The 16,101-nt window shown below is 45.9% G+C and overlaps 1 protein-coding gene across 1 annotated transcript in view; it reads right to left on the reverse strand.

Moving 5' to 3' along the window:
• Positions 1–8,812: 8,812 nt before the first annotated feature.
• The window catches only part of LOC119978462 (Fc receptor-like protein 5), a 64,666-nt gene continuing 57,377 nt past the window's right edge, over positions 8,813–16,101 (reverse strand). Inside the window, exons 8-9 of the mRNA XM_038820118.1 lie at positions 11,237–11,289; positions 8,813–9,726 (exon numbers count right to left, since the gene is read on the reverse strand). Coding sequence (XP_038676046.1) covers positions 9,430–9,726; positions 11,237–11,289 — 350 coding nt within the window. The 3' untranslated portion in view covers positions 8,813–9,429. The remainder of the gene's footprint in view (positions 9,727–11,236; positions 11,290–16,101) is intronic.

Below are 16,101 nucleotides of genomic sequence, written 5' to 3' on the forward strand. Positions count from 1 at the left end.
GGCATCCTCCCACAGCCCAGTCTCCAACTCCCTACCCAACACTTCCTCCCACTTATGCTTCACCTCCCCTTTCGGAGCTCCCTCCTAGTCCATCAGCTCCTTATAAATAACAGGCAACAATTTTAGCAAGTGTGGACAAGATATGTGGACTTTCTTTTCACAGTATGTATTGCTCTTTCTTTAAAACATTGTTGTTGATTCTTTTAAAGCAATTTTTTAAATGTTCAAAGGTAATGATTTATAAGTGAAGATAGGTTTGATTATTTGTTTCAAATCTGTGAAACTATTTAAATCTGCACTATATTATATAATTTTACATCTGGCATACTTAAAAATGTTTGTATGTTTTAATGTAGATTATGGCTTTTTGCTGTCACTGTCTTTGTAACATCTGAATTATTTTTAGTAGTGTTTATAGAATCACTGCAGTGCAGAAGAAAGCCGTTCGGCCCATAAAGTCCGCACTGACACCCAAGCCCCCGCCCCAGTCCCATAAACTGTTTGAAATGAGATAAACAAAGAGCTTTTGAGTTCAGATCCCAATGGTGCTGTACAGAAATGTCGAGGGAGGTGAAGGCTGGATCCAGGAGCTGGGAATAGGCAAATACACAGGATGGGATTTACCAGCCCCCCCACCCCCCCTCCCCCCCCCACCCCCCCCACACAGCTCCTTTTCCAGCGGCAGAGGCAGCTCACGATTGGCCGTCGCCGGGAACTTTAAGTGCCGCCAATATTTAAGGCGTTTTGAGTGGCTCAACTGTCCTGCCTCCGGGAAATGTCAGGATTCCGAAGATTCCCACCGGAAGGAAGAGCCCGCAGTTGTCGCAGCTATTTTTTGTTATTTGAAAATAATATCGGTGGATCTAATTAGTAATAATAATAATCGCTCATTGTCACAAGTAGGTTTCAACGAAGTTACTGTGAAAAGCCCCTAGTCGCCACATTCCGGCGCCTGTTCAGGTCGGCTGGTACGGGAATTGAACCCACGCTGCTGGCATTGTTCTGCATTGCAAGCGAGCTATTTAGCCCACTGTGCTAAACCAGCCCTTTATTGTGATGTTCTTTGTGATCCTGTTATCAAGATGGATGTTGTCGTGGTCATAAATACCACAGATGGGCGGCACAGTAGCACAGTGGTTAGCACTGTTGCTTCACAGCTCTCGCATCCCAGGTTCAATTCCTGGCTTGGATCACTGTCTGTGCGGAGTCTGCGCATTCTCCCTGTGTCTGCGTGGGCTTCCTCCGGGTGCTCCGGTTTCCTCCCACAAGTCCCGAAAGACGTGCTGTTAGGTAATTTGGACACTCTGAATTCTCGCTCTGTGTACCCAAATAGGCGCTGGAATGTGGCAACTAGGGGCTTTTCACAGTAACTTCATTGCAGTGTTAATGTAAGCCTATTTGTGACAGTAAAGATTTGTATTATTATTATTATAAGAAGCTAAGTTCATTAACAAAGTTAACATAGCTCAACCACTTACTCCTATAGCTAAGTTCATTAACAAAGTTAACAAAGCTCAACCACTTACTCCTATAGTAAACAATAATCTCATAATCTACAATCTGCACTGTACTACTACTAGTCTCCACATTCTATCTATAACTGTACTCTACACTCTCTCACTGCTCTTCTCCAGCCTTCTCCCAGAAGCCTGAGTCAGTGCTTTATATAGTTCTGCATCTAGCTCCATCTAGTGGTTAATTATGATAGGACCCTTTGTGTCCTGAACATTTCACATAAGGTCACTCTAATGCCTAATCAAGGCAGCCGTGGACAGGACTGAGGAGGTCCTGCAGGCTTGTACCATTTTGGTGAAGAAAGTGCCTGTGGAACTTGGATGGGTTAGGTGGTGCTGTTGGTTGATGATCAGAGGCTACATGCTCGAGGAAAGGCGAGCTCGACTCGATGGTCAGGCATTTTCACAGCAGTACGTGGAAAAACTCCGAAAAGGGGCAAATAAAAAGGTGCAGCAAAGAATCATGTTTTGTTAATTACAAAGGATGTCATAGCTCCTTTCTAAAACCGAGTGCAATCACACCGTGAGACAGATATAATTAAAAACATTTTGAGTGCCACAGCTGTGTGATTTATGTTGGGATGTCAACATTCATCCTCCTCGCGTATCATCTCAATAATGCACAAAAAATACGTGAAGGTGGCAGGTCTGAGAGGTCTGTTCCAAAAAGAAAATTATATCCTTAGCATTATTATTAGAGGAGTAGAATACAAAAGCAAGGAAATTATACTGAACCTTTATAAATGATTGTTAAACCTCGAATGCTGTATTGTGTCCAAGCCTATACCACACGGACAAAATAATTGCAGAATATTGTTCTTTTTGTGCTGTTTCATTTGTTTGGTTTTGCATATTCTTATTACTGCATTTTATTCGTTTTTGAAAAAGTTATATAGCATGACATGTTTTGTACCACGAGAGCAAGTAAACTCAGTAAAATATGATCAGTTTTAACACCAACGATACATACATTCAAAATGGCTCAGTTGAAATTTAAGACTTTTGCAAGCTGCCTTTTTTGAGAAAAGAACTTTAAAACAAAAGTGAATAAAGCATTTAAAACACTACAAAGAATTTGCATCGAATTACATAGAATGTGCAGCGCAACAATAGCTGTAGCAGCTCTCCTGTTTATAGTCCTTACAAGTTTCCTTCCATTGTATCTGTCGGATCTCAACCTTACAGCATATCCCTTTATTCCCTTTTCTCTCACACTCACCCGGTTACGGTTTGTAAGCATCTAACTTATTTGCTGCAATCAATTACTGTGATTGCAGTTTTCCAACTATTGCCTAAGGAATGAAATTTCTCTTTATTTCCCTGCTGGATTTATTAGTTCACTGGCAGTGGATTTGCTGCTGCCGCTGCTTTTCAATGGGATTTTCCATTGAAGCCACCCCACTCTACTGGGAAACCCACTACGGGGGTGAGCTGCCAGCGGGAACAGAGGATCCCAACAGCCGGAGGATTCCGCACCACCTTTCCTGGGCTGGATTCTCCGCAGCTCCGTGCCAAAATCGCGTTTGCTGCGGGGGGCAGGGAATCGACTTTTACGCGAGAATCGGGCCCGGCGCCGCTCCCACGATTCTCCAGTCCCCGGAGAATCGCTCGCCTGCGAACCACGACGTGCGGCTGGGGGGGGCCATTGCCAGAGGCCATCCCAGCGATACCCCGTACCCGACCGGCCAAGTTCCCGATGTGGTGGTTCTAACCACGTCTGGCCAGTCGGGACTCAGTCCGCAGCCACCCTAGTTGGTGGGGGCGGGGGGGATCAAGCAGCAGGGGGGGGGGGGGGGCCTTGTGGGCGGCTGGGGCAGCGATCGGACAGGTCAGATGAAGCGGCGCAGGGCAGATCGGTGGGACCTTGTTTCTTGGTCCTGGTCCGCAGTCCGAGTCCGCGAGGCCGCCGCCGGGCACATGAGCGGACTCAGAACTGGAAGTACGGGGGCCCGTATCCGCAGCTAAAGATGCGTGAATCACTCTGGGTCCCTACTAACCCCCTGAAGGTAAGTGAATTTGTCTATATTTTTTTCAGGAAAGTCTGAAGTGAAACGCCAGCGTTTTTACGCCGGCATGGGGACAAAGCCCCATTTTCGGAGAATCCAGCCCATAGTTTTTAAATTTGCATCCTCTCACAAGTGGAAGCCTTCATCTCCATCAATTCAGCAACCTGCTCTTGGACTCCACATTAGCCCACTGTGCAGTTTCATCAAATATTTCTCCAAAATCAAATAATATGACATCTAATATATTAACCCTGTCTACATCTTCAAGGAATAGTCTTGGGCTAGGAATGATTCAGCATTTTGGGATCCATACTGACTATTTTAAATTATAATTTATTTTTAAAAATTAATTTACAGGATGTGGGCTTTGCTGGCTGGGCCAGCATTTATTGCCCATCCCTAATTGTCCTTGAGAAGGTGGTGGTGAGCTACCTTCTAGAACTGTTGCAGTGCCTGTGATATATGTACCCCCCACAGTGCTGTTAGGGAGGGAGTTCCAGGATTTCGACCCAGCAACAGTGAAGGGACGGCGAAATATTTCAGCCACAATATTTACATGGCCAGTCACAGTTTCTGGTCAATGGTAGCCCCAGGATGCTGATAACGGGGGATTCAGCGTGGATTTACAAGATGATAAAAGGTAGTGACAAAGTAGACGAGGAGCGGATGCTACCTCTTGTGGAACAATCTAGAATGAGAGGTCATAATTTCAGGATCAGGGGGAAGAAGATTTAAAACAGAGGTGGTGGCAAATTGCTTCTCTTAAAAGGTCATGAATCTGTGGAATTCACTACATTGGAACATAGGCATTAGGAGCAGAAGTCGGCAATTCAGCCCTTCGAGCCTGCTCTGCCATTCAATCAGATCATGGCTGATCTCTTCCTGGTCTCAAATCCACCTGTTCCCCATGTCCTTTTAGCCCATTTTTAAAATCAGAAATATATCTATCTCCTTCTTGAAAACATTTCCAATTGCATTCCACTTAGATTTCATTGCACTATGCGAGAAGTAGTTCCTCCTCATCTCAGTTCTGAATCTACTACCTCTCAACCTATATCTGTGATCTCTTTTTCTAAATTGCCCTACAAGGGGGAACATTTGGTCTACGTTTATTTTATCAATCTCTCCTGTATCTTATATACTTCAATCAGATCCCCTCTCATCCTTCTAAACTCTAGCAAGTATCAGCACAAACTGTTTAATCTCTCCTCACATCTCAATCCTTTCATCCCCTGAATCAATCTGGTGAACCTCCTCTGAACTGCCTCCAATGCCAGCCCATCCTTCCTCAAATAAGGAAACCAAAACTGGACACAATACTCCAGTTGTGGTCACACCAACACCCTGTATAATTGCAACAACGCTTCTCGACTTTTATAATCCAGTCCTTTTGCAATAAACACTAAAATTGCCTTTTTAATTACATACTGACTTTCTGCAATTCATGAACAAAGACACCCAGATCCCTCTGCCCAGACACATCTTGAATCTGCTTTTCATTTAGATAATAATTTGCCTTTCTATTTCTTCAGCCAAAATGGATAACCTCTTACTTATCTACATTAAACTCCACCTACCAAACTTTGGCCCAATCTCCTGGCCTATATATATCCAGCTGTAAAACCTTTGGATGCGATTCTCCCAAAACGTTTTTAAGTTAATCTGTGGCGGGTTTTTCAGGGAGTTTCCCGTCGGCTCTGCCGGCGAGTTCCCCACCACTATTCAATGACACTTAGTCACTTTTTTGGACCCTGGGGAGTTTCTCACCGGTTTAGCTCACACTTAGAATTTTTACTCATACTGGGGAGCTGAACTCAGAGGTCGGGCTACCATTTTGAAAGGGTGCCCCGATCCCTAAGTGAGCGTGTGGGTCACCCCCTCTCCACCCATGGGCAATATCACCCCCCATACACATGGACCCTACCCCACACCCCCCAAGTGAGGACACCCCGCTATGGGATGCCCTGGGTGTCCCCCCCCTCTAAGCCCCCCCACCCATCATCCACCCAACCTCCCAGAGGCCCCTACTTACCTCCCTTGCAGTCTTCCACCCTTCAACCCCCCACTCTCATGTCATGGCACTCCTCACCCCCTGGCCCTTGGCAGTGCCACCCTGGCATTCAGGCACTCTTGCATTGCCACCCTGGCACCCAGGCAGTGTTCCTTCTGGCATGGCAATGCCATCCAGACACCTTGGCAGTTCCAGAGTGGCAGTGCCAACGTGGCAACTGGTCAGTGCCAAGGTGCCCAGGTTCCAGGGGGATGGCCAGAGAGCCACCCTGCATTTACCCTGATCACCCTGGGGACTCCGGTGGCCCGGGGCAATCCCCCCCCCCCCCCCGTCCCGGGTGCCATACCGCCTGGTCCCCATCTGTGTGGACCAGCACTGATTGGCGCCTGGCTGCAGCCTCCCTGGGGTGGCCGAGGAATCAAGGGAGGCTGCTGGATCCCGCGCAGGTAGGCCGTAAGTAGGTTTACGACCTACGTCCGTGAGCGTAATTCGGTCCCACCCATGTGGGTTGGGGTTCTGACTCCGACGTCACGGGAGACTTCGGGAGAATCCGGGAGGCATCGAGCCTGTCGGGAGGCTCGCTGGAGGCCATTCCCAGCATTCTCTGGCTGCGTTGCCCTCAAGCTTCTTCACAGCCAGCTTTCCCAGCTCTTTAGGTACTGTCCACAAATTTTGTTATCTTACACTCCGCCCCTGCTTTACATAGATTTTAAACAGTTGAAATCCGAGAACTGACCCCTGCGGAACCCCGCTCGTTACTGTTCACCAACCAAAGAAGGAGCCATTTATACCGACCCTCTGCTTTCCGTCAGAGTGCGGTGGATGTCGGGATATGGAGTAAATTTTAGGAGGAGATAGACAGATTTTTAATTAGTGATGGGTTGAAGGACAGGAAAGTGGAGTAGAGGCTGAGATCACCTATGATCGTAGTGAATGGCGGAGCAGGCTCGAGGGGCTGAATTATCTACTCTTGCTCCTAGTTCTTATGTTATGTTCTTATGTTATAATCCCATTGAATATCAAGGGTTGATGATTAACTTTTCTCATTGGAGATGGCCATTGCCTGGCACTAGTGTGGTGCAAATGTTAGTTGCCACTTGTCAATCCAAGCCTGGATATTGTCCAGGTCAAGCTGCATTTGAACATGGACTGCTTCATTATCTGAGGAGTCATGTATGGTGCTGAACATTGTGCAATCATCAACGCACATACCCAGTTCTGACCTAATGATGTAAGGAAGGTCATTGATAAAGCAACAGAAGATGGTTGGGCCTAGGATACTACCCTGAGGAACTCCTGCAGTGGTGACCTGGACCTGAGACGATTAACCTCCCACAATCACAACTATCTTCCTTTGTGCCAGTGTCACAGATTCATAGACAGGCCCTTCGGCCCAGCTTGTCCATGCCGCCCAGTTTCTATCACTAAGGTAGTCCCACTTGCCTGCATTTGGCCCATATCCTTCTATACCCACCCTGCCCATGTAACTGTCTTTAACTGTATTTTAAAGGAAAAAATTGTATCCACCTCTAACACTGCCTCTGGCAGCTCGTTCCAGATGTTCACCACCCTCTGTGGGAAGAAATGTTCCATCTGGTCTCTTTTGTATCTCTCTCCTCTCACCTTAAATCTATGCCCTCTAGTTCTAGACTCCTCTACCTTTGGAAAAAGATGTTGACTATCTACCTCATCTATGCCCCTCATTATTTTATAGACCTCTATAAGATCACCCCCTAAGCCTACTACACTCCAGGGAAAAAAGATCCAGCCTCTCCTTACAACTCAGACCATCAAATCCTGGTAGCATCCTCGTAAGTTTCTTCTGCTCTCTTTCTAGTTTAACAATATCCTTCCTATAATAGGGTGACCAGAACTGAACACACTATTCCACATGTGATCTTACCAATGTCTTGTACAACTTCAACAAGGTGTCCCAACTCTTGTATTCAGTATTCTAACCAATAAAACCTAGAATGCAGAATGACTTCTTCACCACCCTGTCCACCTGTCACTCCATCTTCAAGGAGCTATGAACTTGTACCCCAAGATCTCTTTGTTCTGTAACTCTCCCCAATTCCCTCCCATTAACTGAGTAGATCTTGCACTGATTTGATCTACCAAAATGCATCACCTCACATTTATCCAAATTAAACTCCATCTGCCATTCATCGGTCCACTGGCCAATTGGTCAAAATCCTATTGCAATCTTATATAACCTTCTTCACTATCCACTATGCCACCAATCTTGGTGTCATCTGAAAACCATGCCTCCTACATTCTCATCCAAATCATTAATATATATAACAAATAACAGTGGACCCAACACCGATCCCTGAGGCACACCGCTGGTCACAGGTCTCCAGTTTGAAAAACAACCCTCTACAACCACTCTTTATAACCACTTCAATCGCCAAGCCAATTTCGTATCCAATTGACGACCTCACCCTGGATTCCATGAGACTGAATCTTTTGCAACAATCTACCGTGTGGTACCTTGTCAAAGGCCTTGCTAAAGTTCGCATAGACAACGTCGGCCGCACTGCCCTCATCTACTTTCTTGGTTACCCCTTCAAAAAACTCAAATCAAATTCGTGAGACATGACTTTTCCCTAACAAAGCCATGCTGCCTTTCTAATTGCCCTGATGAGTAACATCACTGGAGAGGTTTCCCACGATTCCCATTGACTCCAGTTTCTTTCGGGGTCCTTGATATCATACTTAGTCAGTTGCTGCCTTGATGTCAAGGGCAGTCGCTCTCACCTGACTCTAGAGTTCAGCGCATTTTTCCACCCTCTACACAAGGCCGCACTGATGTCAGGAGCTGAGTGACCTCAGCTTCTGACCTCTATTATAGGCCAGGGTTTAGAGAATCCCAAAGTGTATCACGGAGTTCACCTGACCCACAACTTTTAATAGATTGTGGTATGGGGAGCACACAGCCCACTCTACAGGTGTGGTACAGCAGAAATGGAAAAGTATTTTTTAAAGCAAAACTATGTTTATTCTATGAACTCAAGTTAACCTTTTTAAAACATACAGTGAACATCTTAGCAACCATTAATTCAAATACAACCCCAAAGAATACAACACTAAGTAATCCTTAATAACTTCCCAAACAACATCCAGAAAACAAAAGAAAAAGCTTTTAACAGAAGCACATTAGGTTTACATTCACTACTGAGAACATTTAGAATTCTGAATTCACCAAATGATCAAGAGATAGTCTTTTCATGGCAGAGAGATTAACAGTGCACCTCCTTGGTCTGGCTTCAGCTCCAACACTGAAAACAAAACTGAAACACACCCTGCAGCAAACAGCCTAAAACAAAAGTAAAAAGCTGACAGACAGCCCAGCTCCACCCACTCTCTGACATCACTGCAGTAGTAAACACCCATTTCTTAAAGGTACTCTCACTACAGATATTTATATACACACCCATTTATAAACACCCAGTTCTTAGAGGTACTCTCACATGACACCTCATTACAGATGTTCTTCTGTCGCTATCTTGGAGCTCGAATAGATGACTTCCTGACTAGGAGACAGAAGTTTGATGCTCAGGAATGTGGACCCCTTAGCACTGTTATACGATGGTCTGGTTCGGGTATTTGGGGAAATAGGCACTGAGTTGGGTGTCACAAGGCTTGATCTTGGCAACACCACTTTTTCTCATTTGTACAAATGACCTTGACTCAGACACTCAAGGTAGATTGATTACATTTGTTGATGATACCGAACTGGGAGGATCAGTGGAAAGGAAGGGAATAACTCTCAAGTTATAGCAAGAGTTGCACAGAATCAGTACTTGGGTGGATCTTGGCAAAAGAAATTCAATGCAAGTGAACTAGAAAGCAAGATGGAATACTAAGAAACACTTGCACGGCAAGAATGGTTTTCTTAACGAGTAACATTAGCATACACTGCCATTTCAGAATCTTGAGGCGTATTGAGTGATGAAGTTTTTCTGTTGTGTTCTGGGGGCTGGTTATGGAAATTGATGCCACTGTAGGTGACTCTGTCCCTGTTAATAACTGAGTGCCTCTCCACCTCACCGCTCTGGGCTGGAGATACCTTTTGAAACTGCAGTACTGCATATGCAATTCCATTTTTGTCATTTTCGATCTGGTCATTTCCTTTGCTCTGTGTTCCTGGCAAGCTACTTCCAGCGGTGCTCTCTTCTGCTGCTACCAGTTGCTACAATATATAAAAAAAAACACATGATCCAATTAATTTCTGAATAACGTGAGCAGTGATTTGTGCCGATATAGGGAGAAATGTATTTCTTGATTATTATGTCAGTTTGTAAAGTATTGAGCCGGTGGCGTAGTGGTATTGTCACTGGACTAGCAATCCAGAGACCCAGGGTAATGATCTGGGGACCTGGGATCGAATCCCACCACGGCAGGTGCAATTTGAATTCAATGAAAATCTGGAATTAAAAGTCTACTGATGAACTAATGCTGTTGTAAAGACCCAGCTAGTTCACTATAATAATAATCTTTATTAGTGTCGCAAGTAGGCTTACATTAACACTTCAATGAAGTTACTGTGAAAAGCCCCGAGTCGCCACATTCCAATGCCTGTTCGGATACAGAGGGAGAATTCAGAATGTTCAAATTACCTAACAGCACGTCTTTCGGGACTTGTGGGAGGAAACCGGAGCACCCAGAGGAAACCCACGGGGAGAACGTGCAGACTCCGCACAGACAGTGACCCAAACCAGGAATTGAACCTGGGACCCTGGAGCTCTGAAGCAACAGTGCTAACGACTGTGCTACTAATGTCCTTGAGGGAAGGATATCTATCATCCTTACCTGGTCCAGTCTACATGTGACTCCAGATCCACAGCAAAGTGATTGACTCTTAATATACCCTCTGAAAAGGACTCAGTTCAGGGGCAATTCGATGATGAATGATAAACGCTGGCCCAGTTAGCAATGCCCGCATCCCATAAACGAATAAGTTTATGGTAAAATAGCAAGCCATTGGACCAAAAAGTCGATGCAGGTGTTATTCTCCTCACAAGCCTCCTCGCCCTTCTTTATCCAATCTCAATAGTTTATCTATTCATTTTACCTCCTGTGTTTATCTATGTTCCCTGCAAAGGGAATTGATTTACCGCATTCACTTTGACTACTCCCTGTGGTCCCGAGTTCCACATTCTGACCACTGGTAAAGAATTCTCCGGCATTCCCTCTTTCTCTCCTCAGGACTGGTCACGGCAAATCGCCTCATTACATTTATGTGAAAGCTCAATAAGCACATGAGGGAGAAGGGAGTAGAAGGAAATGGTGGCACAGAGGTTAGCACTGCTGCCTCACCGTGTCAGGGAGCCTGATTCTGTTCCAGCCTTGGGTCACTGTCAGTGCGGAGTCTGCACTTTCTCCCCGTGCCTGCGTGGGTTTCCTCCGGGTGCTCCGGTTTCCTCCCAGTATCCAAAGATATGCAGATTAGGTGGATTGGCCATGATCAATGCGTGGGGTTACGGGATAGGGTGGTGGAGCGGGCCTAGGTAGAGTGCTCTTTCGGAAGGTCAGTGCTCACTTGATGGGCCGAATGGCCTCCTTCTACACTGTAGGGACTCTATGGAATGCTGCTCAGGTTAGATGAATCAGTTTGACCCAATGACCTGTTCCTGGATTGGATTAAATCTATTACATCCTGTTCTGCAAATTGCCAAACATCATTCAGAGAATATTATTACCTGATTATTGTTCATTGTCTTGTCTTTTCGATGAAACTTAACGCCGTTTGAATCTGAAAAATTACAATGTTATTGTTGGAAGAGCGTAACAGGGATGTTTAAACATACTTAAAATCTCTGATCTGAATGCGTGTCGCAGTGAGCAAGACCTTATATTGATCTGCCTTCATACGGGCCTGCGTTGCACTCGTGTTTTCCCTATAGGCAGCGGAATTGTTCTCGTTTATGTTCATTATATTCAGAAGGAGTGGAGGTAATTCTTACACTTACCGTCTGACAGAGCAGAAAACTGCCTGCGATCATTGATTTTGAGTTTCATCGCATTTATTCTGTCAGATTACTGACCCAAATGCGAAATTGAAAATTAAACCCTGTTTCCCCCACCCTCATCCAATGTGTGTTTAGGGTTTTGCAGCACATAGATCCTTCAATTCTACGCTGAAAGGGAATTCTTATTCCATTGTGCTCTCAGTGGGAGACCAAACAGGGAAAAATCAGCCCCCAATTTAAACTCAAATTGCATTCACCTTACCTTTGGATGTGAATGGTCTTATTAGCAACAGACAGCATGGTTTTGTACGAGGGAGGTGTCTCACTAATTTAATTGAGTTTTTGAGGAGCTGACAAAAATGGTTGACGAGGGAAGGGCTGTGGATGTTGTCTACATGGACTTTAGTAAAGCATTGGACAAGGTTCCTCGTGGTAGGCTAGTGCAAAAGACTAAATCACACGGGGTCAGGGGTGAACTAACTAGATGGATTCAGAATTGGCTTGGCCATAGAACAGTAAGAAGTCTTACAACACCAGGTTAAAGTCCAACAGGTTTGTTTCAAACACGAGCTTTCGGAGCACTGCTCCTTCTTCCTCAGGTGAATGGAGAGGTATGTTCCAGAAACATTTATATAGACAAAGTCAGAGATGCTGGACAATGGCCAAGCATTGTCCAGCATTCACCTGAGGAAGGAGCAGTGCTCCGAAAGATCATGTTTGAAACAAACCCGTTGGACTTTAACCTGGTGTTGTAAGACTTCTTACTGTGCTCCACCCCAGTCCAACGCCGGCATCTCCACATCTTGGCCATAGAAGACAGAGGGTAACAATGGAAGGGATCTTTTTCTGAATGGAAGTCTAATGGTGTCCCACAGGGATCAGTACTGAGACCTCTGCTGTTTGTAATATATGTAAGAAAATGTAGCGGGTCTGATTAGCAAGTTTGCGGATGATACTAAGATTGCAGAAGTTGTGGATAGTGATGAAGATTGTCAGAGAATACAACAGGATATAGATAGGCTGAAAAATTGGGCAGAGAAATGGCAGATGGAATTTAATCCGGACAAATGCGAGGTGATGCATTTTGGTAAATCTAATTCAGGTGGGAGCTATAAAATATGTAGCAGAACCAGCTGGAGCATAGACACACAGAGGGATCTGGCTTGCATATCCACAGATCCTTAAAAATGGCAGCACAGGTGGAAATGCTGGTAAAGAAAGCATATGGCATGCTTGCTTTCATTGGTCAGGGCATCGAGTATAAAAGCTCGCAAATTATGTTACAGTTATATAGAACGATGGTTAGACCACATTTAGAATACTGTGTCCAGTTCTGGTCACCGCACTGCCAGAAGGACATGGAGGCTTTGGAGAGAGGACAGAGGAGGTTTAACAGGATGTTGCCTGGTATAGAGGGTATTAGCTATGAGGCGAAATTGAATAAACTGGGATTGTTCTCCCTAGAAAGACGGAGGATGAGGTGCGATCTGGTAGAAGTTTATAAAATTATGAAGGGTATGGATAAGGTGAACAGGTGGTGGCTTTTTCCCAGGGCGGAAATGACAATTACAAGAGGGCACAAGTTCAAGGTGAGGGGGGATAGGTTCAGTGGAGATGTGCAGGGGAAGTTTTTTACACAGAGGGTGGTGGCCTGGAATGCACTGCCAAGTGAGGTGGTTGAGGCAGATACGTCAGCAACCTTTAAGATTTATCCTGGATAAGCACATGAACAGACAGGGTATAGAAGGATACAGGCGGTTGGTCTAGATAGGACACGTGATCGGCGCAGGCTTGGAGGACAGAAGGGCCAGTTCCACTGCTGTACTGTTTTTTGTTCTTTGTATGCAGAGTTAAAAGTGGGCTCTGTCTGACGACCCAACTGCCTTTGTTGGAGACAAGGAGAAACAACCTTACGTACCAGCAAACAAAATTTATTTACTCATCATACAATGAAGCAAATAAAGTCCATTTTCTCAGAAAGGTCTACCTGGACAGTGCACAGCAGCAAACAGAATCTACTGTAAAAGGGTCCCTGCTAAATAGAGGAAACAGAATTGATGACCAGAACTAATTCAAATTCTGCTTCTAAAAACGGTTATTTCTCCAACAAAATCCAGCGTGGAAGATAGTTGTCATATTTGTCTGTATGATCAATCCTCATCAGTTACAGCTGTGCCGTGTATAGGTTTAACGGATGCAGAAATCATCTTGACATCGCCAGGGCCTGGAATAGTGGTTTCGCTTTGAGAAAGAATCCTCTGGAATTACATTAACAATTGGAAGCTCATGTAAATCGTTGGTCCATGAACAATGTTTGTCTTAGGGAACCACATCCCTTTGAGACAATTCCTTCTGGGGCAATTGAAAACAAATGCGTTTGCTTACTCTTCAAGAGTTCTGTATCTCTCTGCTTCAAATCATGACCCCAATTTTTCCTAAAAGAACCTGATGATTTTTACCATTCCTGGTGACAAAGCATTCCACACCTCAACAAGCCTCTGATCAAGGAAACTTCTCCTTACATTTCTCCCAGTAATAATTTTAAATTGATGACCCTCCCCTCGCAGATTTCCTGGCCAGAAGAAATCATGTTCCCTCAGTCACTTGATCAAAGCCATTCATAGAACTGAAAATCTCTGATTACTGAGAAGAAAAAGGACAAAAATATGGGGCAGGATTATCCGATCCTGGAGCTATGTTTTGACGCCGTCGTAAACTCCGGAATGTTTTACGACGGTGTCATCCTGGCCCCTCGGATCAGCGATCCTGCTGCACCGGGGGATGGCCAGCACGGAACTGGAGAGCCTCACGCTGCTCTAGCTGCCGATACGGGCGTCAGCACGGGCGGCGCTAATTCGCGCATGCGCACCACGGACGCCGCAAGCTCGCGCATGCACACCATGGCCGGCGCGACTTCGCGCATGCGCGTGGGTTGCCGTCTCTGCGCCGGTCCCGACGCAACATTGCGGAGCCCTACAGGGGCCCGGCGCGGAGGAACATAGGCCCCCACCGGGATAAGCCCGCCCGCCGATCGGCAGTCCCCGACGCGGGCCAGGCCACCGTGGAGGCCACCCCGGAGTCGGATCTCCCCTACCCCCCCCCCCCCCCCCCCCCCCACCAGGCCGCCCCCCACAGCATGAACGCCGAGGTCCTGCCGGGCAGGACCACATGAGAACGACGCCGGTGGGACTTGGCCTCACTCGGCGGGCACTTGGCCCATCGCGCGAGGAGAATCGGCGGGAGGGGCTGCGTTGAGCAGCCCCCGACTGGCGCAGCGCCAACTGCAGCAGCGTCAATGGCGCTGATTCTCCGGTCGCTGGAGAATCGGCGGACCGGCGTCAGATTGGTGTTGCGTGATTCTTCCCCCCCCCCCCCGACGATTCTCCGACCCGGCGCGGGGTGGGAGAATCCCGCCCATGGTGTAATACAGAAAAAGGAAAACATTATTTTATTAATGTATAGTTTGTATGTATAAGGATGGTCATAAAGGTGTGTGATTACGCAATAATATTAGAAACATAAAAGGGCGGCACGGTGGCGCAGTGGTTAGCACTGCTGCCTCACGGTGCCGAGGACCTGGGTTCATCCCGGCCCCGGGCCACTGTCCATGTGGAGTTTGCACATTCTCCCCGTGTCTGAGTGGGTCTCACCCCCCACAAACCCAAAGATGTGCAGGGTAGGCGGATTGGACACGCTAAATGGCCCCTTGATTTGAGAAAAAGAATTGGATGCACTAAATTTATGTAAAAAAAATATGAGGACCATAATTAATAAAGCAATGCCGTTAAACACCTATTTCCCAATGAAAGAGTTAAGGGATGGTTTCGACCAGAATCTTGCTGAATCTGGGCGCTTATAGAAGTGAAGCATTGTGAAAGATGGTCACATTGACTAACCTTCCTGTTATTGCAGCATCTGTGACAAGATGCAGCATTGTTTACACAACCTCCTCCTCTCAAACCTACACACAGAATTAATTGCCACAGAGTAAAAGTAAGATTAACGATGGGTGAAAAATGAGAAAATAACGGGTTTTCTAACCGTCTTGCTGTGCTGTCTCTACTTTAATTAACATCCCAGCCTACACCGTGTCATCTTTGGCGCTCAGCTTTTGGAATTACACATCTGGACTTAGCTTCAGATGTCAAAGCCAAACATCTGGATTCCTGCTGTACGTAGCTTTGGTTTCAAACTTGAACTGTTTCAATCAGGAGCTGTTTTTTTCAGAGTTGGTGTCACAGGGAGAATACTTTGGCCCACATAATTATTTTTGTATGAGTGCTTAAAGTGCTTTCAGCAAGTTCATGTGTGTATGAATATAAGGTAATAATTAACTCATTAACTCATTCTATTCACGCTCCCTAAGCATATTGAGGACAGCCATGATGTGGAAATGCCGCGTTGGACTGGGGTGAGCACAGTAAGAAGTCTTACAACACCAGGTTAAAGACCAACATGTTTGTTTGGAATCGCTAACTTTCGGAGCACTGCTCCTTCCTCAGATGAGTCACTCAGGAGAGGGACGAAGGAGCTACACTCCAAACGTTCGTTATTCCAAATAAACCTGTTGAACTTTAACCTGGTGTTGTAAGACT

The sequence above is a fragment of the Scyliorhinus canicula genome, chromosome 15 (assembly GCF_902713615.1).
Source record: "Scyliorhinus canicula chromosome 15, sScyCan1.1, whole genome shotgun sequence".
In the NCBI taxonomy this organism is placed as follows: Eukaryota; Metazoa; Chordata; class Chondrichthyes; order Carcharhiniformes; family Scyliorhinidae; genus Scyliorhinus; species Scyliorhinus canicula.